General features: G+C 41.6%; 2 protein-coding genes across 2 annotated transcripts in view; both read right to left on the bottom strand.

Moving 5' to 3' along the window:
- RANBP9 (RAN binding protein 9) overlaps positions 1-2,799 on the bottom strand; it is an 84,073-nt gene extending 81,274 nt beyond the window's left edge. Inside the window, exon 1 of the mRNA XM_007539264.2 lies at positions 1,912-2,799. Within this exon, the coding sequence (XP_007539326.2) occupies positions 1,912-2,473 (562 nt within the window). The 5' untranslated portion in view covers positions 2,474-2,799. The remainder of the gene's footprint in view (positions 1-1,911) is intronic.
- Positions 2,800-2,952: 153 nt separating this feature from the next.
- Positions 2,953-25,355, bottom strand: part of LOC132538201 (proline-, glutamic acid- and leucine-rich protein 1-like) — a 43,316-nt gene continuing 20,913 nt past the window's right edge. Inside the window, exon 2 of the mRNA XM_060190804.1 lies at positions 2,953-3,538. Within this exon, the coding sequence (XP_060046787.1) occupies positions 3,102-3,538 (437 nt within the window). The 3' untranslated portion in view covers positions 2,953-3,101. The remainder of the gene's footprint in view (positions 3,539-25,355) is intronic.

The raw sequence follows: 25,355 nt of genomic DNA, 5'->3' as shown, positions 1-25,355 counted from the left end.
AACTCAAATCATCAATTCTATGTAAAAGGAGGTACTAAAACTAATCAGGTCACTAAAGGGACTATGTCTCTTAGGCATCATAGAAATTTCTTACCAGCCATTCAGCTCAACACATCAGGCAGGAAGAAAACAGAGGCCCTGTCTTATCTGTAATATGCCTAAAATCACAAATGACTGCAGGGTTCTGGGAAGCTAGGATTTGTTTTTCAGTAATTATCCATATCCTCTGCCACTTGATTTTATGTTAATTATTAATCACAACTTGTAAGTTTAAAATAAAGTTTTGTCAAGTCTAACAAAAGTATTCTGGTAGCTAGATTAATAGTAAACACTTCATAACAGCAATGCTGACAAAAATTTAAAAAACAAAATTCACAGAGCATTAGAAAAATGTCCTAACTTAAGGAAAAGTGAAGGTCGAATATTTTGAAAAGTTCAGCCATTTAAATTATGGAATAGAAAATTGAAAGCACTGCTCTAAATCTCTGAGTCTCTGAAGAAAAATGAGGAATATATTCAGCAAGGCCTATTTTTTGTTCAGGATTCTCTAAAGCCAAATCATGTATTTGGTCTAGACGTCTGTAGCCATTCTCCTCTGATTAAACAGTTACTTATTTATCAAAGGTTCTTCTCAAATTTCAGAACTGAATACTTTAAGAATTTAACCACAATGTTGTTTATACCTTCTACATACATGTCGTTTCAATCTGAGTAAGACCCTTCTTTTGTGGCCAATCAAAATGAGGCTGCTTTGAATGTAAAAGCTCCTGCTTCGGGTTTGGGGCCTAAAAAAAAGCTGGATTTGTTTTCAGACAGATTGATAACACTCGATTGATTTTGTTTTTCCCCAGAGGAGTAAACTTGAAGCTTGCTACTAATTTTGAGATGCCTTTCAAAAATTTTCCATAGCGACTTGATTTCATAAACAAAATGATTTGTCCAATGCTTTGTTTTAACATAGATGAGACAACTGGAGGAGGGGAATAAACACTGTTTTGTTTATTTGTTGCTTTTTTTTTCAACTGCAGGTGTAGATACGCACTAATTTTCTTTAACATAGTAAGTCATATCTGTAATATCTTTGTTTTCAACAATGCTTCATATTAAAACACGTAAATATAGGGCAGGACCAATCACCGGGAGGTAGATTTCTGCTCCCTTAAGAACCAGTGTACTCCTGAGGTTTCCTTCTTACCCTTCCAGTTGCTTATATATGGAAGGCTAACTTGGGCAACCCTTGTCCTTATTATCCCCCTAAACAATCTCTGGCCTAATTTTGGACAAAATCCCTCAGTGATTACTCCTCCTTTTACATATCCTTGGCTCTTCCTTAGTTAGAAATCAGACCTGAGAATCGTGCCTCCCCCACCCACCAGTCACCCCAGCACCACCACCACCACCACCACCCCCCCAAGCTTTCTCTCTCTCTCACACACACACTCATGCACACGCGCGCGCGCACACACACGCGCACACACACACACACACACACGTAAGAAGAGAAAGCCTGACCCATCACCACCTGGAGAACAATGTAACCCAACTCCCAAGCTATAGACTCCTCTACCCAAGCTCTTAAAAGACTGAGATGCAAGGGAAATCAGAAAGCGAGTTATGTCCTGTCATCCTGGATTCCCTCAAGGTGTCCAAACGACTCCCGGCCTAGGATCACCAGCTCCATTATACCCCAGGAGCATTCTACTCACCTTCCTTCCTGCCCCTTTCTCTCGCCACGCCACCTTTCACCGTGACCCCAAACCCACCCTCGGAGGGAGGCGCAGAGCGGGCGGAGGGTCCCCTCGGACGGAGGGAGGGGGTGGGGTGGGGTGGGGGCAAGTCGAGACTCGGCAGCCGCCACAAGACACGTCGGGTCGGCGGCCCCACTCCCACCCGAGGACACACGCCCAGTACCTTTGTAATGCACCCGCAGGTTGTTCTGAGAGAGGCCGATGTAGCTGAACTTGTCCTTCGGGCTCCAGGACCGAGGCAGCGGGGTCTCCTGCTCGTCCACGGCCGGGTAGAGGCGCTTCAGCCGCCGCTGCAGCTCCTTCTCCTGCTCGTTCAGGGCCGAGTCCCCGTGTGGGAAAGGGGCCGCGGCGCTGCTGCCCGCAGCCAGAGCTGGGGCCGGGACACCTCCGGCCGGGCCGGGGCCCGCAGCGAGGCCCGGGGGCGCTGGGGGCGCGCTGGCCGGGGCAGCCGCCGAGGAGGGCGGCGGGGGCGGCGGCGGCGGGGCCGCGGTGGCCGGGGGCGGCGGCGGCGGCGGCGGCGGGTGGAGGAGCAGAGCGGCCGCCGCGGCCCCCAAGCCGCTGCCGCCGCCGGGGGAGCCGGCCGGTGAGGAGCCGGCGCTGACCACCGGCGGCGCGGACAGGACGACTCCGGAGACTGGGGCCACGGCCGCCGGCGGCGGCGGCGGCAGCTGCTGCTGTTGCTGTTGTTGCTGGTGCTGCGGCGGAGGCGGCGGCTGCCCGGACATCCCGGCCGCGACTCGGCCCGCGGCCACCTCTGCCTCTTCTCTCCTTCCTCCTCTGCTTCCCGGGGGCGCTGTCGCTGCGGCCGCCGGCACCAGGCACCCAGTCCGCCCGCCCCGGAAGCAGGCGGCGGGCCGCGCGCCCGGGGAGAGAGCGCGACGGTTACGGGGCTCGGAGACCGAGAAGTGGGCGGCGAAACCCGGGGGCCCCGAGAGAACGTTGGCCGGAGCGTGGGCCGGGGACGCGGCGCGGAGGGCAGGGGCGAGGCGGGAGCGCGGGAGAGACTAAGGCGCGGTGGCGGCCGCCGCGGCCGCTGCTCTCGCGGCTGTTTCCTTGCGGGCGGGCGGGCGGGCCGGGCCAGAGCGAGACGCTGCGCGCGGGCGGCGCTGGGCGAAGGGGCGGGGACGGAGGCGCGAGAGCGGCGCGAGGGGCGGAGGAGTGCGGGCGGCGGGGGGCGGTCCCGCGGGCAGCTGGGGTCCCCGCTAGCTGTCCGTCGTGGGCGGCGCGGACCAGGCGCGCTCTTCCCTTCTCGCGGGGCGGCTTTGCTGCTCGCCGACAAGAGCCGGGGCTCCGAGCTTGGCCCCCCTCCGGAGGCCCCTGCTTCTCTTCTCCTTCTACCTCCTCCTCCTCCTCCTAGGAGCCCGCCGCCCTCCCCAACAGATCCTCCTCCTCCTCCTCCGCCTCCTCCTCCTCCGCCTCCTCCTCCACCGCCTCCTCCTCCACCGCCTCCTCCTCCACCGCCTCCTCCTCCTCCTCTTCCTCCTCCTCCTCCTCCTCCTCCTCTGACTTTACTTCTTTTTGTTGTCGACGCCCCACCTCCACACGGTGGGGTTCCCGCTGGAGCGCCGGTGCGGCTTCTCGCCCAGGCGAAAGTAATCGAGCCCCGCTGGGGCCGCCGCCAAGCGGGAGAGTAGAGCCACCCGGGCTCCGGCAGCCCCAGCCGGGTCCTGGAGGTGAGCAGGCTGCGGAGTTCGTGGACTCTGCTGGGAACTTAGGCCCCCTCTCAGGTCCCTTGCTCGCCGCCTCCCTCTTTAGGAAGATACTACTCGTCACACTTGATTGTTTAATAGCTTAACATGTATCAGATGAGTCATTTCTAAAGGCATTCTCCCACTGAAAATAGTGACCATTTATTGATGTTATGAGGACTCAAGTGAATTTATAGTGCTAGAGGGTGTCACATTAAGATTACTGATAAAGACGGGCATATCTTCAAAGAACTGGAACATGAATTATCCGGGTACAAAGTTATAAATGTACTTAGGAAGGGCTCCTAGCGACGTCAAAACACTTTATAAACAAACCCATTAATTTTCATAACAGACCTCTTTGTTAGGTAATTTAAAAAAGTGTCCATTTTTAAAAAAAGGAAATACAGAGGTCGGCAGAATCAAAAATAGGACTTCCTACTTTGCAGTTCCCAATAAAGTGCTTTGCTTGGTCAACTAATCTGGCACAGGTTGCCAAGTTTTGATCTCTGACCCAACCTAATAATGCTATCTTGTTTTCACTACTTCTTTTTTTAAGCCGTTCGTTTCTTTTTTTTTCTTTTTAAAATTTTTGTTTGTTATTAATTGTTACAAGAGTGTAAGATTACAATGTGTGGTGTATCCACACCACACCATCAGCAAATTTCTGTATCCTCACCCTCCCGCCTCCCAAAGATAATCACCATAGTTCTCATAAGTCTTACTAACAATTTACTTGCTTCTGTTTTGTTTGGATCTTTCTTTCTACTTTTTTTTTTTTGCAAGTTTTTGTAAATTAGATCTCTAGATGACACATATAAGTAAAACTATCTGGTAGTTATCTTCCATCTCTTTAGTTATTTCACTAAGCAAAATCACCCCCAGTTCTGTCAAGTTTGTCTCAAAGGACACAGTATCATCTTTTTTGACAGCAGAATAGTATTCCATGGAATATATGTCCAAAAATATTATATTTTATTTTGTTTTTATTTTAATGAGAAAGCGAGACTCAGAGCAAAAGACACAAAGAGAAAAGACCAGAGTACTGCTCAGCTCTAACTTATGGTGGTGCTAGGGACTGAACTTGGGAGCCACTCGTTTCTTTAACTGGTAATATGGAACAATTTTGTTTGCTTCCAAATATAGTATGATGATAATTGGTCAAATAAGCAATGGACTGTTTTGCTGAATAGAACATTATTTTGAAGTGAAAAGGTTGTATAGTGATCTTGTGGGCTGGTGGTGGCGCACCTGGCAAAGCACTCACATTAAATTATGATCTGATTGAAGACCCTCAATGTCTCACCAAACTAATAAATCCATTCAGGTTAATTTTCCCCTCAGTTACCTATACAACTGAATGTTTTGTTGTTGCTTAGTTTCAAAAAAAAAAATCAGACAAATCTAACCTATTGTTTGATGACTTTTCAAACTGCTGCACTTTATGTTACATAATATCATTGTATTTAAATTGTTCGGAAACTTTCATTTAAATCACAATTACATTGTACTCATTGTAAGCCAAGATCTATTTTAATGTTGGCTAGCCAAGACAGAATAAATGGACTCCAAGTTTCATCAACTTTCCTTGAAGTAGTCATCAAGATTTTATTTATGATGATGTCCTTTTTTTCTGTCTCAACACTTAGAAACCATTTAGAACTTTACATATCTTCAGAATGGTTGAGATAATAGAATCATCTGACATTTTGTCAGAAACTTGTTTAATAGGGAGAACTGATTGGTCTCCAAAGAAATCTCGAGAAGTTAATCAATGAAAATTGATTAGCGGCTATCAATGAAAATGCTATGAAATGGACACTTTGTCACAGCAATAGGCAGAGAACATTGACAATGTCTTTGTAGCCAATGTTTTAATCATTTTTTAATGTTTTGTTTTATTTTGCCACCAGTATTATTGCTGGGTTTCAGCGCTCACGTGATTGCACCATTCCTAGAAGACATTTTTTTTCCCTTTCCTCTAGATTAAGGATGAGACACAGAGACATATAGAAGGAAAGAGATAAGGAGACACACTGTTCCGCTGCTGATGAAATTCCCACCTACAGATGCACCCACATAGTGACCTGAGACGCAAATCTGAGTCCTAGTTCTACTGTGTGAGTCACTTTTTAAAAAAGTGATATAAAAGTGTTCATCTTTTAACATATGCCCCCAATAATTAAAGCCAAGTAGCAAATCAAAAACATAGGATATAGACCTGAAAGTATTCAACAGATACTGGTAGATAAAATATAGAAACAAACCAAATGCTCAACATAAAGAGACTAGTTTAAAGAAATTGTTACATATTGAAAATAATTAGGACTGCAGGAACACATATTAGATATTTGTTTGATTTTTTTCTTTTTTAAAAAATATTTTTATTTATTTATTATTAGATGGAGACTGGCCAGCTCCTCATGGGGCGCGAGCGCTTCCACACTACAATCATCATCTCTGGCATTATGCTATTCCACTGCAGAATACTGTGCCCCAGTATGGTTCCGTAGCCCCCATGTCCACTTGGTCAATTCCAAATTATTATATTCCTCCATGAGGATCATTTCTGGAACCATCCGTTCCACCCCGGTTCCATGGCTGCCAGTTCTTAGCAACATCGCCCCGCCAGATATTCGTCGGGATGCGGCATCATCTAAGTTCATTTCCCACGTCTACGCTCGACCGGACCTGCCAATATACGCGGATATCTTCGCCCACCCTGTCCAACGCTTGACGTCTCGTCACCCAATCTGGTCTCCTACGCCTACACTGAACTTCTCTGTTCCAGTCTCTTGGAAACAGAGTTGGCAGTCAGCTGAGGTAAAGAACAAACACCTCATCACAGACCCCTGCAAGCGTCAACCCGGCTTTGACCTAGCACGTTATGATTGGGCCCTCCTCAATCGCTATCGAACAGGCCATGGCCGGTGCGCCGCTATGTTCCATCGCTGGGGAGCCAGAGATGATCCGAATTGCCCCTGCGGCTACAGACAGACTATGACCCACATAGTCAATGACTGCCACCTCTCCAGATTCAAAGGAGGTCTCGAAACTTTACATCAGGCTCAACCTGATGCTGTTAACTGGCTACAGAAGAAGGGCAAACGCTAGAAGAAGAAGAAGATGGAGACAGAGAAATTAAGAGGGAAGGGACAGATAGGGAGAGAGAGAGAGACAGAGAGACTCCTGCAGCCCTGCTTCACTACTCACAAAGCTTTCCCCCTGCAGGTGGGGACTAGGGGCTTGAACCTGGGTCCTTGAGCACTGTGATGTGTGTCCTCAACCAGGTGCACTACTACCTGCCCCCCTCTTTTTTTCATATAACACCTCTGGGTATGAACTTTCTAAAAGAAGCCTCATCAAATTGGGGGGGGGGAGTCACCCCTTCTTTCTCATTTAATCAGTGACTACTAGGCCCTATTCACAACTACTCCCTCTAGCCCTCTGGCATAGGCTTAAAATAAGTATTATAAGTCCTCATAAAATATAACTTTGAAGAAATAGAAAAGTGAGTATGATGTGCTTATTATTAGGATAGTATACAATAATTCTTTAGGCCAAGTAAGTGCCAAAATAGCATGAAGGAAAATCAGAAAGTGTTTCTATAGAACCAAGAGAAATCTTTCTCTATCATATCTGAGGCCCAGGATTTAAGCCCCAGTACCATATGGGAATATGACATGGAGTCCTGGAGGAACTCCACTGATGGTCACACAGAACTGTGATGCTTTTTCTTTTGTCTGTGTGTGTGTGTGTGTCTAAAAGAAAAGAAATTTAAAAGCTGGCTCAAGAGTGGTAGAATCACATATGTGCAAGACCCCAGAATGACAAAAAAAAAAAGGAGGGAGAGAAATGTTTCTATAATGAACAATTATAAGGCATACTCAAAAGTGTTTGTTATAAAAATATTAGACTTGTATATAAATGGTAAATATATATTATCCATGAACTTAACCAGCCACATTTTATGCCTGTTTTCAGTTTTTACCATGTATTATTATAATATTTATATACAGGTATATAAATATCTCTATTTTCTGGACTTCTTGATATCAGCCAATAGGAACCAATTCTGACTTTTTCAAGAAGATGAAATTCTTTGGAAAAATATTAACTGGCTTGCAATATGGATCAGAAAGCTGGATAACCAGGCCTGGAAACAGATAAAAGACCAAAGACAGGGCCAGGTGGTGGCACACCTGGCTAAGCGCACATGTTACAATGCACAAGGACTGTGGTTCAAGCCCTTGGTCTCCACCTGCAGGGGGAAAGCTTTGTGAGAAGTGAAGCAGGGCTACACGTGTCTTTCTGTTCCTTTCCCTTTCTATCTCCCCCTACCCTCTCAGTTTCTAGCTGTCTCTATCCAATAAATAAACATAAAAAAAAAAACCAAAGACATAGAGGCAGCATAAATAGACTGACCAGGGGTCATAAAATCCACTGTCAGATGCCACCTCCACCTGTGTGCTCTCATTTCTGTTTCTCCTCATTTTCTTATCACTAGCTCAAGTTTCAAAGTTGGTCAAGCCTCGGTTGTATGTCTTAACTCAGAGGTTACCATTACCAGTGAACAGAGATTCCCATTTTATCCTGTGGGTAGGTTGTTGATATATTCTGCTCAAGGTGGATCTGGAATGGTTAAAATTCCCTAACCTAGTCCCTTTTAGCAATGAGCTTCCTGAGGCATTCATAGAGTGATTTTTATATATCTTATCATTTCTATACCTGTCAAGACACAGGAAAGGTTAGAACATCCTTCCACACTGAGAAAACAGTGACTAGTGCCCATAGCTGCTAATTTCTCAGTATCAGCAAAGATGTTCATATATGAGTCACCCAGTTTCAATAAATATCTAAGATAATATCTTTCAGGTACTAGAAAACATGTTGACAAAACATGCCAATTATTTGACTCTATGGCCTTGCCTACCTGTTTCTATTTAATAAATTACTCCCATGTTTAATGGCTTAAAATACAAACATTTATTATCACATAGTTTCTGTGGATCTGGAATCTGGCCATCTTAACTGGATTCTCTACTTCTGGATCTCTCACAGTCATTAAGGGTGTCAGATAGGGCTGCAGTCATCTGAACCCCATACTCAGGTGGTTGGTGCCAGAATTCAGTTCCTTGAGAGCTGCTGGACTGAAGCAACCATTATCAACTATTCTCAACTGTAAATGGCAAGGCCATGCCATTTGCAATGAAACTGAAGGAGTTAACAAGTTCATTTTATTACCAACAATATATCCAGAAGCCTAGAATCCTGTATATGCCAAATGCCATTCATGAATGGAGTAAGAATATTTCTGCAGCTAATGTGTGGTAAAGCAAAAAGAATGGTTGAACAGTGCTAAGAAACTGAAGGAGGAAGGAGTTCAAATTGGCAATAATGCCAATTGATTCAGTGTTTATGAAGCATCTATTACATATGGAACCTAGTGCTATGTTTTACACATGGATGAGAAAAGGAAGGAAGAAAGATTACAAAGACAAACAGGGAAGGGTAGAACTTATTTCTTTCATAAAGTGGAGTTGTAGAGGAACCATGTGATACATAAGAGCTAAACCCTTCTCAGGGCCTGGTGGTAGAGCATCCCATAGGTCACACATACTCAATGCATAAGGATCCTAGTTTAAGCCCCAAGTACCCAGCTGCAGGTGAAGGATGTTCACAGTAAAGTAGTACTCCAGGTGTCTCTCTTTCTCTTTCTTTCTCTCCCTCCCACTTCCTCCTCAATATCTCTCTGTCTCTATCCAAAATAAAATAAATTACACACACACACACACACACACACACATATTTAAAAACCTGTTTCTCAAACCTGAATATAGTGATTTGCTTAGTGTCTGAAAATTTATAAGCTTTAAAGTGATACCACCATTCTGGTTCATTGACTGTCCTTTGAAATGTAAGAACATAGGAAAACAAAAGCTTCTACAGTTGGGAAAGTGGTCTAGCTGGGGAGATGGCTCAATGGTAGAGTGCAGGACTTGCCAAGACAAAGTCCTGAGTTCAGTCCTTGGCACAGCATCAGTCAAAGAAGTGCTGTTTAACAGTTCTTTGTTCTCTCTTTAAAAAAAAAAGTCCTTTTTAAAACAGGCATCAAAGACTGCAAGTCCAAAGTCTAATGATGGAAGACATCTCAAGCTGTCTCAGACAGACCAGGTAGTGCTGGCAACAACCACACCAATAGAAAGTATTTCTGGACCTTAATATTCAAGGTAATAAGAATCTGTACTATAGATGCATTATTTCATACTCATTTGTGAGTAAAATGGTTACAGTTCAATGTTCATTAATAAAACATATATGAAGGCCAAAAGTTATTAACTTTAGAGAAAATTACGTTATAGTAATCTTTCTTAGGAGAACTTGAAAAAAATTACAATAAAGTAAGCTTTAACTTTTTCCTTAAGTTAAAATACTGTCAGCCTCGTGGTTTTCCTTAATTTTTTTTCTTCTGCTTTTTCTAGCCCACTATATTCTTTCATGTATCAAAATTTATATTTTTCTTTCTTACTGATTTCTATGTTCCCTCTTTCTGTTTCCTTAGAGGTCATGAAAGGTACATTCAAAATGGAGTAACAGGAAACTGACAGCAGAAACTCGTTTCCCCTGCATTACCTCCCTAAGTACTATTGGGTAAATGTGATCAAATTCTTGATGGACTTATGAAGTAAAAAGGCAGAATTTCCAAGTCCTAGGCAATACAAGGTACTAGCATAGGGACTGCCTTTAGGTTTAATAGGTTCTATTATATATTGTGCAGGTAACCAAAACTATAGTATTTTAGTCCATTCAAATTGCTATAAAAATATCGTTTAAATGACCGATGAACAACATATACTTATTTCTCACTGTTCTGGAGCCTGGGAAATACAAAATCAAGGCAGCTGCAAATTCAGAAGCAGATAAGAATTTTCTTCCTGGTTCATAAACAGTAGCTTCTGACGTGGCAGAAGAAGAAAGAAAACTCTAGAACTTCTGTTGTAAGGACATTATTCCCATTCTTGAGGGCTTCACACCCCTGACCACCCTAACCACTTCCGAAAGTCTCCACCTCAAATAGCATCAGACTTAGGTTTCAACATATGAATGGGAGGGGATGGTAACACACTTAAAGCATAAGATTGATTCATAGTTCTCCACAGTGTCAGATATCACTAAGGACCTTGTTTAGCCATTGTGATTTAGCTCCCCTGTCTTCTTGAAGTGTGAATTGCATTTCAGTCATCATTTACTATGGTCTGTTATTTATCATACATAGTACTAGGCAGCATATGGAAATTACAAAAAAAAAAAAAAAGAAGAAAGAAAGAAAAGAAAAGAAAAAGTAAAAAAGAGGGGGTAAAAGGAAGAAACTTAAGGTCCTCGCCCTCAGGAAGTTTACAGTTTTATAGTTAACCAATTTTTCAGGCTAGAGTGTAAAGTATACTATAATAAAGATGAAAAATGTCATGGCAATTCTTCAAACATCTCAGGAAAAGTAATCCGTTGTTATAAATAAAATGAAATGATTTTTTTCAATTTAAGCTTCTTTGCATATAGGTTACAGCTTGTAGATAATTAATATAAATAGTTTAAATCATGACTGCCTTCAAAGAAGGCATAACCATATTTGTAATCTAAGAAAGTATGTAATCTAACAAGTCAATTTATTTCACATTCCACTCTTTCATCATGGCTGCATATCTTTTTATGTTTGGTAATTAATTTTTAACATTTTTTGTTTGTTTTACTTAAGTGCTTTTAAAAGTATGTGTGGAATAATATGCTGAGCAGTATGTGAGCCTTTCTAAAGTAATATTTCAAAGATGGCCAGAACATCTGTATCTTCTTAAACAGCTATATCTTTAAAAAAAAAAAAAAACACCATAATCTGTTTCAAAGATTAATATTTTTCCATTTCAGTCACAATTAGTTTATCCTTCAAAATTTTAACTTATAAATTAATATCAGTTCATCAGTTTTTTAAGGAGAAATAGCATTAGCTGTGGAGTAACTGATCTCTCTCCTAAAATCAACACAAGTCTCAATCCTTCATATCCACCATCTGTCTGAAAATTTCCCATAGATAATTAATTTACTATCAGCATCCTTAAGAGGCCCAAGGCATTTCTGGATCTTTAAAATTCAACCCCCACCATGACCTATTATGCTACCACAAAATATGCCATAAGTATAATGAGAATAATCTACATGATTGGAGAACAACACAACTACTCTGACATGCAGATGTTGGGTCGTCGTTGGCAAGGCTACTTACTCAGAGATAAAATGCTTGTGTTAAGAAGTTCTGACCTCATTCTACACATGAAGCAATTTGTGCTTGGCAAGCTTATGAATCAGAATTCATCAAGAACCTTCCAAGTGTTCCTAAAGAATCAAGATTGTGCATGGGCCCTGAGGAACCTATCTAAAATAGACTTCCTAGCCTCTTTCCACCCTAAGGTCACTATTCTCATCTGCTCTACTCATGCTTTTCTGTTCATGTTTATTAAAGATGTTGTCCTGCTTTATATCTTACCGCCTTTCAGCCACAAAGTTGCAGGCACTACTATGATTCCATCCTGATCTCCCTGGGCAGATGACTTCACTAAAGTATCCTGGAACCTCACCTCTCCAGAGCCCTACCCCACTAGGAAATGATAAAAACAGGCTTGGGATATGGGTTGACCTGCCAACTTCCATGTCCAGCAGAGAAGAATTACAGAAGCCAGAACTCCCACTTTATGCACCCCAAAAGAATTTTGGTCCATATTTCCAGAAGGGGAATGATAAAGGAAGATGACCAGAGGGTTCTGAACCCCAATCCCATCAAGACCTAAAATGTCTTTCACCAGGAATCTTATTTTTATACCATTGCTGAAAGGGAGGCAAATTTGGAAAACACCAGAGGAAGCCATGCACTATTTCTCTTATTTGAGAAAGAAGAGGAAAAAAAAAAAAAAAAGGATGCTTAGAAGTAATAATAGGTGTAGGTGTGACTTGGAAAGGAAGTGAAGGCAGGCCCTTAGACAAAATGAGCAACAACAAGATAGACAATCTATAGAGACATATATAAAGTAAACCCACACTTAGGACCTTATGCAGTGAGAACTACTACCATTTCCAATGGAGAGGGTAGGGACGTAGAATTCTCATGGTGGGAACAGTATGGATTTATACCCCTACTACCTTTTTTTAAATATTTTATTTATTTATTTATTAGTGAGGAAGATAGGAGGAGAGAGAACCAGATGTCACTCTGGCACATGTGCAGCCGGGGATCGAACCCAGGACCTCATGCTTGAGAATCCAAAGCCTTATCACTGTGCCACCTCCGGGACCACACCCCTACTATCTTATAATTTTATAAATCAATATTGAATCACTAATAAAAATATTTGAAAGGATCAAGACTGGGTGTTTAATGTGAGTATAAGTGAAAACTATACTCACATTAGATCATTTATTAAAATATTTTAATTTTATTTATTATTGTTATTATTTGCCTTCAGGGTTATTGCTGAGGTTCAGTGCCTGCACTATGAATACACTGCTCCTGGGGGCCATTTTTCCCCATTTTTTGTTGCCCTTGTTGTTGTCATTATTGTTACTGTTACCATTGATGTTGTATAGGACAGAGAGAAATGGAGAGAGGAGGGGAACACAAAGAGGGGGAGAGAAAGATAGACACCTGCAGACCTGCTTCACATGTGAAGGATCCCACTGCAGGCAGGGAGCCTCATTAAAGTGCCATGTGTGCTTAACCTGCTGCACTACCACCCGGCCCCCATACTTTTATTTTTTAATTTGCTAGAGAAAAATTAAGACGGAAGAGGAGAAAGAGAAAACAAAAGACACCAGCAACACTGTTTCACTATTTGTGAAGCTTCCTGTCTGGATCTAGAGAGCAGGGGCTTGGTAATGTATGCTCTCAACCAGCTGCGCCACCATCCAGCCCCACAATAGATCATTTAAATGTGTGTAACCCTCCTTATCTTGATGTTGTTGTGTACACACACACACACACACACACACACACACACACACACACTGTGCTAGGCACCAAAACAATCTCAAAGACTGTCAGATTGTGAAGGTCTTAAAATCTAAGTTGGGATAGTTCTTGTGTGTGCCCTAAATTCAGCGGTAGTGTTCTAGTAAGAGTCAGAGGCAGACTTCAGACAAACAGAAGAGAAAATGTGTTCAGAAGAGAATGTCATCTGGAGAAAAAACAGAGAGTCTTACAGCAACCAGTCAAAGAATGTCACCAACCATTAAAAGAGGTGAGACTGGAAGAAGCAGAAAATAGTCCCTTCTCCTCAGAATTGGAGGGATTACAATCCCGATATACCACGATCTGGAACTTTGAGTATCCAGAAGTCTGAGGAAATAGACATTGTGTGTGTGTGTGTGTGTGTGTGTGTGTGTGTGTGTGTGTGTTGCTCCCTTTTGTTCATTTGAGCAGAACACTCCTCAACTTTGGCTTATAGTTGTGCCAGGGATTAAACCTGGAACCTGTGCTACTTCAGGCATGAAAGTCTGTTGTGTAAACTGCTCTGCTATCTCCCTGGCCTCAATTCCATTGTTTTATGCCTCCCAGTTTGTGGTGATTCGTTACTGCAATCCTAGGGAACAAATACAAACCATGTGCACTATAGACTTTTTAAGTTCTGGGGGAAAGATGCTTTATGAAATGAAAAAGACTAAGTAGAATGTGTTTCATGGAAGTAGAGGTGGTACATTAACACATAAACCTCATCAATATAGCAGTGCTTTTTATTTGAATGTATTCTTCTATGACATTCTGAGCTCCTGTTGTTTATAAATTATATGTTTTAATAAGTTAGCCTAGATCATTATTAGCATACTTATCTTTCTCTCTCTCATTCCTCTTTCCTCTTTCTCTCCATCCCACCTTTAGGTGGTTCTGACCACACTTCTGTAATGGAAGGGGCTATAAGTACTGTGGTTTGATGACAAAGTAATTTTGTGATTGGGGTATGAACTGAACAGGCTCATGCACTGGGCAGAAACATAAGTGCTATAAAACTACCTTAAAAGCACTATTAGAGGGTCATCTTGGCTGTCACAGCTCAGAGATGTTATTTTTTAACTATGAAAAACCTAATGCCAAGTATATTACTACTTTGTGCCAACTAACACGATCTCATAGATCTCATGAGTCTAGCTTCATAGGCAAGATCTGGTTTTCTAGAAGCAGCCTTTGAGAAGTGATTTTTTGAGAAAGTGTTCACAAATGAAATCTGTAAGGAAATGAGAGAAACACATTGGCACAGGGAAAGAAACCAAGCAAATAGTTTCAGTAAAATCTGACTTTTTTTTTTTTTTCTTTTTAACCAGAGCACTGTTCCTCTCTGGTTTATGGTGGGGCGGGGATTGAACCAAACCTGGGACTCTGGAGCCTCAGACATGAGAGTCAGTTTGCATAACCATTATGCTATCTACCCTCCACCAATAATATTACATCTGCCAACCCCTACTTAATCAATGCAATGAGCATCATCTCAGCATGCTTCACTTCAGACAGTGTCCCCAGACTTCAGGTGTGGGATGACAACTCTTCAGCTTCATTACTCCGGTGAGACCTTTCCTTTCATAGTATTCCCTAATTCCGTTCCAAGCGGTTCACTTCCTAACAAAGTCCCAAAACCTAGATATAGAACAGGTCCCGTGAGATAGAGCACGTGTTCACACGTATCCATAAACTAGGGCAAAATATATACCTGGAAGCAGAAGTACACAATAGTCTGCAGTGAGTACCCCCCAACACTTCATCTGCACGATTCCAACCTTTAGGTCCATGATTGCTCAACAATTTGTTTGGCTTTGTATGTTAACTTTTTTCAGCCACCAGGTTCCAGATGCTACCATGATTCTTACCAGACTTCCCTGGACAGATGACCCCACCAATGTGTCTTGGAACTCTGCTACCCCAGAGACCCACCCCACTAGGGAAAGAGAGGCAGACTGGGAGTATGGATCAACCTGTCAACACCCATCTTCAACAGGGAAGCAATTACAGAAGCCAGACCGTCCACCTCTGTATCCCATAGTGACCTTGGGTCTTTAACCCAGAGGGTTAAAGAACAGGAAAGCTATCAGGGGAGGGGACGGGATACGGAGATCTGGTGGTGGGAATTCTGTGGAGTGGTACCCCTCTTATCCTATGGTTTTGTTAATGTCTCCTCTTTTAAATAAATTAAAAATTTTTTTTTTTTAAATCTGACTTGTGCCTTCACCCCAAAAGGCTATCTGAAGTGGGTAGGGCACTATAGGACTGCTTGCCTTGTGGCAAGAGTCTAGGGTTTTTATAATATGCACTGTCCAATCATTAGCTCAGACCCACCACACTCTCTGGAGCAACATATCAGGGAATCTTTGAGCAAGGAGGTTCCATTCAAGCCAGGGCCATAGTTTGCAGCAGGGTTCAGAATGGGCCCTTAGCAAACAGCACTCCCAGTAGTTTAAAATGTGTGCACTAGCAGGTCACAGAGCTGGTCAGGATACCATGGCATCTAGAGATGCTTGAGCTGTCCTTTTCATAGCCTTCCTAGTCACATAGTCCTTCATTTCAGTGATTACACCTACCTTAAGTGAACTGTCTAAATGGAGGAGAAGATGTTTGCTTCACTGAAGAGTCTTAATTTCACAAGCCTTCCCAATCATGTTAAGGAGAGATAACTAACAACTATTTTCAAATTTTATTGGGACTAAAGTGGGAAGAAGGCTTTTTGTAGAGAACACATACATAAGCAGAAATCTAGCCATACATTTGTTCAGTGCTGACCTCCGTCACACTTACTTTCATGGTCTGTATGCCTCTGTTGCCCACATGAATATCTGTTTGTGCCAGTATGGCTTATTTTACTCTGTAAGGTCCTCATACTGTAGGTCTCCTCCACTAATTGTTTCCTATGTAGCACGTCATACAACTATCTGTGTAATAACTGCTTTTTACTGATGAAGCCTTGTAGACAATAGGCCTTAGTTATATTCCAAAGGACCCATGACTATGCTAGCTTTTTTTTCCCCGATCCTGAAATCTGATATGTAGGTGGATCCAAGTTATTGTCTGGGGAGATAGATGGTGTCATGGCTGGGAAAAGGACTAGAAAGCTGGATCAGGGAAGAGAGTAGCTCCCAGACCTTAGCCACATGACTGAAGCATCATCCTATGGTGTGCATATTCAAGTACCTCCAGAAGCCAGACAATGTAACAGAGTGAAATGGATCAGGTATAAAAAAGGAAAAGACAGATAAATAGATAGATAGATAGATAGATGGGGGAGGGAGGGAAAGTGGTGAGGGATATTACAGACTGAAGAGTATAAAGGAATTCAGATAATAATATTTGAAGCAATACTCTGGGCTGAACTAAACACTTCTGTAATTTAGACTTGGCTAATAGGTCACCAGTTGGGAGTTTAAAGGTTGGTGTTAATTCAGAACCTGGAGGCTCAGGTCAGTTACAGATATTCTGGGTGTGCTTTGCTATTTCCCGTCTGCTTGGCTCACTGAGGGGCCCCAGACTGTTATTACTTGCCTCTTCCCACCATCAGTGATTGGAAATAACAGATTTCTTGGTCATGCTGCTCTGCTTGTAGAACCAGAACTGGATCTTGAGATATTTCCTGATCTGCCAAGGAAATCTGAGTCATAGATGTCCCGTTTACTTAATACAGTCACAAGAAACAACTTGAAAGAACTCATTTCCTAGTATAGTATCCTACAGCTTGAAGGTACTTCTTTAATTCTTTCTGATACAATGACCAAAAAAGCTCCATAATATGAAAATCTAGATCTTTACAATCCTTCCTTATGGTGTTCATTCTTTGAGTGAAATTTTTTAGTTTATGGTGTTAAGATTGATTACAATAATGGCAACCACTGGTGAAAATGTAAAGAATTTTGAAACCCTCAGTTGCTACCAGTGGGTATCTAAAATAGAATGGTTACTACGGAAAGGCAGTATGGTAGTTCCTCAAACATTAAACACAGTTATCATTTGACCCAGTGATTCTGTTCCTGGAAATATTCCCAAAAGGAATGAACACACATGTCCACATAAAAGCATAAGTATTCATGGCAGTATTATTTGTGCTAGCCAAAGGGTGGGAACAATCCAAATGTCCATAAATGGATAAGATACACTATACCCACACAGTGAAACATCAATCAGGAATAAAAAGGAGTAGCACTCTATTACATGCTACATTGTGGATGAACCTTAGAAGTCTTATATTAAATTAAGGAAGCCAGTCAAAAAAAAACCCCACATATTTTATGATCCCATATGTATGAAACGTCCGAGTAGGACAATCTGTAGTGACAGAAAATAGATTAGTGATAACCAGGAATTGAGGGGAGGAATGAACAGGAAATGACTGCTAATAGTATAGGGTTTCTCTTTGAAGAAAACTGTTGTGGTGTGTTTTTTCTTTTCTCTTCTCTTCTTTCCTCTTCTTTTCTTTTTTTTTTTATTTATAAAAAGGAAACATTGACAAAATCATAGGATTAGAGGGGTACAACTCCACACAATTCCCACCATCAGAACTCCACATCTCATTCCCTCCCCTGACAGCTTTTCTATTCTTTATCCCTCTGGGAGTATGGTCCCAGGGTCATTATGGGATGCAGAAGGTGGAAGGTCTGGCTTTCCCACTGAACATGGGCATTGACAGGTCGATCCATACTCCTAGCCTGCCTTTCTCTTTCCCTAGTGGGGTGGGGCTTTGGGGAAGCAGGGGTCCAGGACACATTGGGGGATTGTCTGTCCAGGGAAGTCTGGTTGGCATCGTGGTAGCATCTGGAACCTGGTGGCTGAAAAGAGAGTTAACATATAAAGCCAAACAAGTTGTTGACTAATCATGAACCTAGAGGCTGGAATAGTGCAGATGAAGAATTTGGGGAGAGGGGTCTCTGTTTTATAGATAGCTAGTAGGCCTATTTTAGTTCTATTCCAAAGGGTCTGTGATTATACTAGTTTTTTTTCCCCCCCAAGCCTAAAATCTGATCTGCAGGTGGATTCAAGTTATTGTCTGGGGAGATGGTGTCATGGCTGGGAAAAGGACCAGAAAGCTGCATCAGAGAAGAAAGTAGCTCCCTAATATAGGAAAGGCGTATAAATGTTGTTGACTGTAAACCCCATTGATTTGATGTGATCTGGGGCCCATATTCAGCTTAAGAGCCTATGTGACCTCTGCATCCTTCTGGATCTGAGCTCACATTCTGTGGTAATGAGTAGGAACGTTCCAAGCTGCCACAATTTCAGGACCCATCTTCCTTGAGTGGAACATAGAGTATGTTGTCCATTCTCCCTTCGGAGGTTGGAACATTCTCTACCATTGTTGATCCAAGTTCAGGACAAGGTCTGCTTAGACCCACAAAGGGGTCTATTCTACTGTTCCTGATAGAGCTGACTGCTAAGAGTATAGGGTTTCTCTTTGAAGAAAACTTTGTGGTTTGTTATCTTTTCTCTTATCTTTTCTCTTCTTTTCTCTCATTTTTCTCTTGTTTTCCCTTTCCTTTCCTTTCCTTTTCTTTTCTTTTCTTTTCTTTTCTTTTCATTTCTCTTCTTTCCCCTCCAGGGTTATTGTTTCAGGGCTTCAGTGCCTGAATTACTAATTCACTGCTCCTGTGGCCATTTTTTCAATTTTTTTTATAGGACAGAGAGAAATTGAGAGGGAAGAGGAAGATAGAGAGGGAGAGAGAGAGACAGACACCTGCAGGCCTGCTTCACAACTTGTGAAACCATCCCCCTGCAGGCAGGGAGCCATGGGCTGGAACCAGGATCCTTGCACAGTTCTTTGCCTTCGTACTATGTGTGCGTAACCCAGTGTGCCACCGCCCAACCCGTGTTATGTTATGTTATGTTATGTTATGTTATGTTATGTTATGCCATGCCATGCCATGCCATGCCATGCCATGCTATGATATGCTATGCTATGTTATGCTATGTTATGCTATGTTATGCTTTGTTTCACTAGAGCATTGCTCAGCTCTGGTTTATGGTGATGCAGGGATTGAATCTGGGACCTCAGACTCTCAGGCATAAAAGTTTTCTGCATATATTTTTAAAAACTTTCTTTATTGAGGATTAATGATTTACACTTTACAGTAAAATACAATAGTTTGTACATGCATAACATTTCCCAGTTTTCCACATAACAGTTCAACCCCCACTAGGTCCTCCTCTGTCATCATGTTTCAGGACCTGAACCCTACCCCCAGCCCCAGAGTCTTTTACTTTGGTGAAATATAACAACTACAGTCCGAACTCTGCTTTGTGTTTTCACTTATGATCTTGCTTTTCAACTTCTGTCTTCTTCTTCTAGCGTTTGCCCTTCTTCCGTAGCCAGTCAACAGCGTCAGGTTGAAAGCTGTCAGGAGCTGCTTGTTGCTGGCTTTGAAAGTGACTGGGATCCATGTGGATTCAGTCGGCTAGGAAGGATCGTCAGTTTCATCAATGAATGGGTACTCACGGGATGCACCACGAGAAGGTCGATCCAATGCATCCCGCAACTTCTGTCTATGAGTGAGATCATCTCATATTCATTCTTTTGTTTCTTACTAGATTTTTGTCTAGCTTATGCTATCTCCCGGCCCATCCATGTTCCAACACTGATTGTAGAAATTTTAGCCCTTTCTCCCCCCCCCCCTATTCCAAAGAAGTTTGAAAATATACTATTTTCTTAGCATCAACGTCGTCAGCTTTAGTGTCGGTCATCAATAGGAAGAGAGGTGGTAATTAAAAAGACTAATCTTATATTTGATAGTGGGAGTTTCACTTGGCTAAGCAGTGGAATTTTGAATAAATGGACAGAACAATGACTTAGAAACCTTAAAGTACCCCAGAATCAATTGAAATACAGATCCAGGATGGAGCCCAAATATTTCCAACCATTTCCCACATGGATTGCTGCTGGTTATCTGAGAGCTACACTCTGAGAATAACTGGACTAGAATTCATTCATCTCTTAAAAATGTATTGTTTTATTTTGAAACAATCAAAACATTATAAAAAGGTTGGAAGATACAAATATTTCTTTTTCCTACTGAGCCAAGTGAGAATAATTGCTAACAAAAAGCCCTCTCATCTTCAAATGCATTAATGTGGAATTTCTAAAGAGATATTATTTATATTATCAAAATGTAGAGCCTCCTGTTCAGGAAAGGAACACTGAAGTATGATCACCACCTAACCTTCAAACTCTACTCATATTTTCTAGTTGCCTTAGTGGTTATAGCCAAAGGATCCAGTTTAAAATCAGGTATTGCATTAAGTCATTATGCCTCTCTAGGTGCTAAACAGCTGCTCAGACTCCATTGCTTTAATGATCACAACATTTTGGAAGACCACAGGCCAGTTATTATTAATTTTAATATAATTTTTACATGATATACACATAACCTGAATTTATTCATGTGGAAATACCAGAAAAATCCAAACTGGGGTTGGTTAGGAGGGAAGGTATTCTAAAATACATCTTCCTTTCCTTCTTTTCTCCCTTCAGGAATCTGAGTCTTATGCATACACAGTTTCACCACTCCAGGTCACCATTTTATCCAGAGAGAGAAAGACACAAGCAGAGATAAATCATAGCACTGGAGCTTCCTTCAATACCACAGCACCTATAACATGGTGACAGGGCTCATAGTTGGGCCTTGTGCATACTAAGTTTGCACCTACCTGGTGAGGAATGTCATCTGTCTGTCTGTCTGTCTGTCTGTCTATCTATCTATCTATCTATCTATCAATCATCTATCTATCTATCTTCTATCTATCATCTATTTCATTTATCTATCATCTATCATTTATCTATCTTTCTCTCTTAAAAACCCTGGTACATACTAATATCCAGTGCTAGTCTAATACCACCGAGTTAATTCTCATTTCCTTCCTTTCTGGGTCCATAATTCTCTCCCCAAAGGTTAGAACATTTCAGAAATTTATTTATTTATTCGGTTCCCTATCTTCACTGTCACATCTTTCTCCTTAAAGATGCTATCCATTCTGCTCAGGCTCTGAGACCCCAGGTGTGTCTGCCCTCTTGAGAGGATATCTCTGTCATCACACTGAGGCTCTGACACATACATGGAGTAACCTTAGAAGTGCATAGTCCTTTGTCTTCATCAGCTCTGAGTCCCACAATCAGACCACTCCCCTGATGAACACCTAAAGAGGTGTTCTTTATTTGACTTTGTTGTAATACACCACAACTAATTCTCTATCACCATACCATGGATGACCACCTCACTTTCCCCCATATAATATTTGGGGACTAAATCATTTGGGAAAAGAGAAGGAAAAGAACACATTTCTCATTCATTATTCCATTTCTTTCTCATGAAATACAATTCCCTGCCCTTCCCCGTCAAAGATGACAGGGTAGGTACAAAATAGTTCCTGAACAGATGGTATAAAGAGGCAGTTGGCCAGTCTATAAATTTGCAGTCTATTAGCTGGAGTTGAAGGAACTCTAATGTGTAAAGCAGTAGGAAATAACATAAAGGGAGGACAAAGAGAAACAAGCATGCACAGTCCTTTCATTCTGTCTTTATGCTTTGCATTAGTTCATTTATTTTGGACACAAAATACCCATGTTTCTGTCCTGCGTGCTTCCTCCATTCCTCATTACTTTCATGGGTCAACTTATTCAGTTCCTTGTTCTGCAGGAGACTCTCACTAGCTTGAGCCCAACTGTTTTTTCCCCCGTTTAAAATTCCAGTCCTTGCTCACTTCCTTGTCACTGTATTCCTGCACTTGATTGTGTATGACCTTGTATTGAACTCTAGCTTGTTTATGTATATGCATTTTTTCTCCTAAACTACATAAGAAGTTCCTTAAAGGCACACTTCACTGTGTCCTTTGCCTATTATTATTATTACTATTATTTTTGTATGGGAGCATGATATTGGGGTGGAGAGGAGAGATGGGAAGCTTTTCCAGAAGGGTAACCATTCGCTCTTTCAATTTATGCTTCTTTGGTTAGTTCAGTCTCCTGGTTGAAGGCACACCCAGTATCAAAATATTCAATACATATGTAATTAATTATAATTTAGCACATGTAGTACTCACAGTCTCACAAACAAACAAACATGGACTTTGGAAGTCACACATATCACATTTCACTTATCCCCAATGAATGGTCAGTGACACACATATAAAACTGTAGGAATAGCTTTATTTTTTATTATTTTTTAAAGTTTTTTATAGTTATTTATTCATTTATTCCCTTTTTGTTGCCCTTGTTGTTTTATTGTTGTAGTTATTATTGTTGTTGTTGTTATTGATGTCATTGTTATTGGATAGGACAGAGAGAAATGGAGAGAGGAGGGGAAGACAGAGAAGGGGAGAGAAAGATAGACATCTGCAGACCTGCTTCACCACCTGTGAAGCGACTCCCCTGCAGGTGGGGAGCCGGGGGCTCAAACCGGGATCCTTTCGTCGGTCCTTGTGCTTTGCGCCACCTGTGCTTAACCCGCTGAGCTACTGCCCAACTCCCAGGAATGGCTTTATTTATATCCCTGTTTTCCTGTTTCTGTACATAATTTAGAACCATAATTTAGAGGAGTTTCAGTGACTTGTGGTTGTACATGATATTTACAAGCCTCTGAGAGAGTGACATCAGAGACTAAGAACATCTTCTGACATAGAATTAGAATTAAGAAAGGCAGCAGCCTTTTCCTGTAATAAGAAAAAAAAATCCTGGTATGACATATGCCTCTGTCTTGTGTCACAACCATGTTATTTAAGGATTTACTTCTTGTGAAGCCTTCAAAGCTATTCAGTGGATGGAACTACACGTAATTTGAATTTCAAATTTATTTATAGTAACAAATCAGAAGTTTGTCTTATAATAAAATCCCTTGTAACCTGTGAGTGTTAGTCACCACCACAGAAATGTTAACTGATTTTACCCAAATCACTAAAATGCATCAGCTTGAAAGATCTTAACCTTCTGACCAGAACACCTTCCAAGACTCTTTATGGATATTACCATCTCTTTGTTTTCACAAAGAATGCTAAAATAGTGGCTTTGAGTTGTAGATCAGATTCATATTCAAGTGATATTATCAAGCGTTCCCTAATCTTCCTTCCAGATCTAACACACAACTAGTCAAAACACATTCAGAACATAACATCTAGCAATTCCAACATGCAGTACACCCAGTTCGCCACTGCTGGGGTGGCAGCCCATTTTACTTGGCTGCACATGGCTCCTTTAAGGGGAGGAAGCAGAAAAGAATGCAGGATGCTGCCAAAACAACATGTGAGCCTGGTGAAGAGGATCCCGAACTGGAGCACGTGAAGAGGGTGATGCAAAAACGTAAACAGTACTCGCTCTTCTTGGCAAAAACAAGAGACAAAAGACACCTCTGTAGGAGAAGGAGAATTTTTACATATGGTGGTTATAACCATTATTTAGAGGATTTTTTTCCATCAAATTTAAAGTGTTTTGTTTTTGTATAAATAGAACATTTGAATCAAGTTCTGTAAAATAATTAGATACACATGTACACACACACACGCGCGCGCACACACACACACACACACATTCTCTCTCTCTCTCTCTCTCTCTCTCTCTAATTGGCCAGGATTATCTGAAGAAATCAAACTGGCTTTCCAACTATTGCAGTTTATGTCAGGGATCACAGTGGTTGTCTCCATGTGTTCCCATTCCTTCCAAAAAATTAGAGTAAAAGATGCAGTCTTTTCACATGTGCTTACTCTGCAAAGAACAGTTTGCTTGAGATTCTCCTAGTCCTTTGTTTGCTTAACAACCATTCTAAATAAACTCGAAGAAGAGACTTTATGAAAGAGGAGGGTGAACAATAGCAGGTAATTTAAACCTATTCTGAAACATACAAGCAGTTGAGAATGTTTTCTGTTTGAAAAACTACATTAAGAAAAATAACTGAGCTGACCAGACTTGGTACAGTGTTGGATTTTTATGCATGTGGACCCAAGTTTGATTCCCAGAATCATATATGCCAGAATAATGCTCTGATTCTTTCTCTCACTTGTAAATATATAATTTTTTAAAAAAAACTGAAATATTTTGCTTGCAAGTTTCTTTGCTTCTTTTGTTTAGCAAATAAACCAATCACTTTGCTTAGGCATCTGAATCTTCAGTTACCAAGTTTGTGTAATCTAAGTTCTACCTGTGTTAATTAGAACTACTGCTGGGAAACATTAGAAATGATTCCATTGCTATCTGCTAGACTAGTTAGCAGTGGAAAAGGGCATAGGCTTTGCAGTCAAACTTAAATATAACCTACTTCTCTCCCAGAATAATTTGTGGCATGTAATTCATGTAACCTTTCTGATCTCTGGTTTTTGTATCTGCATAGTGGGGGTTGTTTTGCCATCTTCAGGGGACACCCTATAATTCCAAGTACATTTCTGGCCCAGGGTAGGTGTTCTGAGAAAATGACAATGGATTTTTGTTAATGACAGAGACAGACTCTTTTTTAAAATTTCTTTATTGGGGAATTAATGTTTTACATTCAACAGTAAATACAATAGTTTGCACATGCATAACATTTCCCAGTTTTTCATATAACAATACAACCCCCACTAGGTCCTCTGTCATCCTTCTTGGATCTGTATTTCCCCCCTTCCACCCATCCAAGAGTCTTTTACTTTGGTGCAATACGCCAATTCCAGTTCAGGTTCTGCTTGTGTTTTCTTTTCTGATCTCGTTTTTCAACTTCTGACAGACGCAGGCTTCTATAGAGTTTCCACATCATAAATCAGCATCTCAGATCTAATTCTTCCCTCCACCAAAAGAGAGGGACAACTTCCAAATCTTTCAGATCAGAAGACTCAGAGTGTGGATTCTGCAGGAAGTATTGCTGAGAATAATTTGCTCTTCAGAGTCCGTTGGAGACACCAAAA

This window comes from Erinaceus europaeus, chromosome 4, assembly GCF_950295315.1.
Source record: "Erinaceus europaeus chromosome 4, mEriEur2.1, whole genome shotgun sequence".
NCBI lineage: Eukaryota > Metazoa > Chordata > Mammalia > Eulipotyphla > Erinaceidae > Erinaceus > Erinaceus europaeus.
The sequence above is the reverse complement of the archived record's forward strand: the minus strand, read 5'-3'. Positions and strand labels throughout refer to the sequence as shown.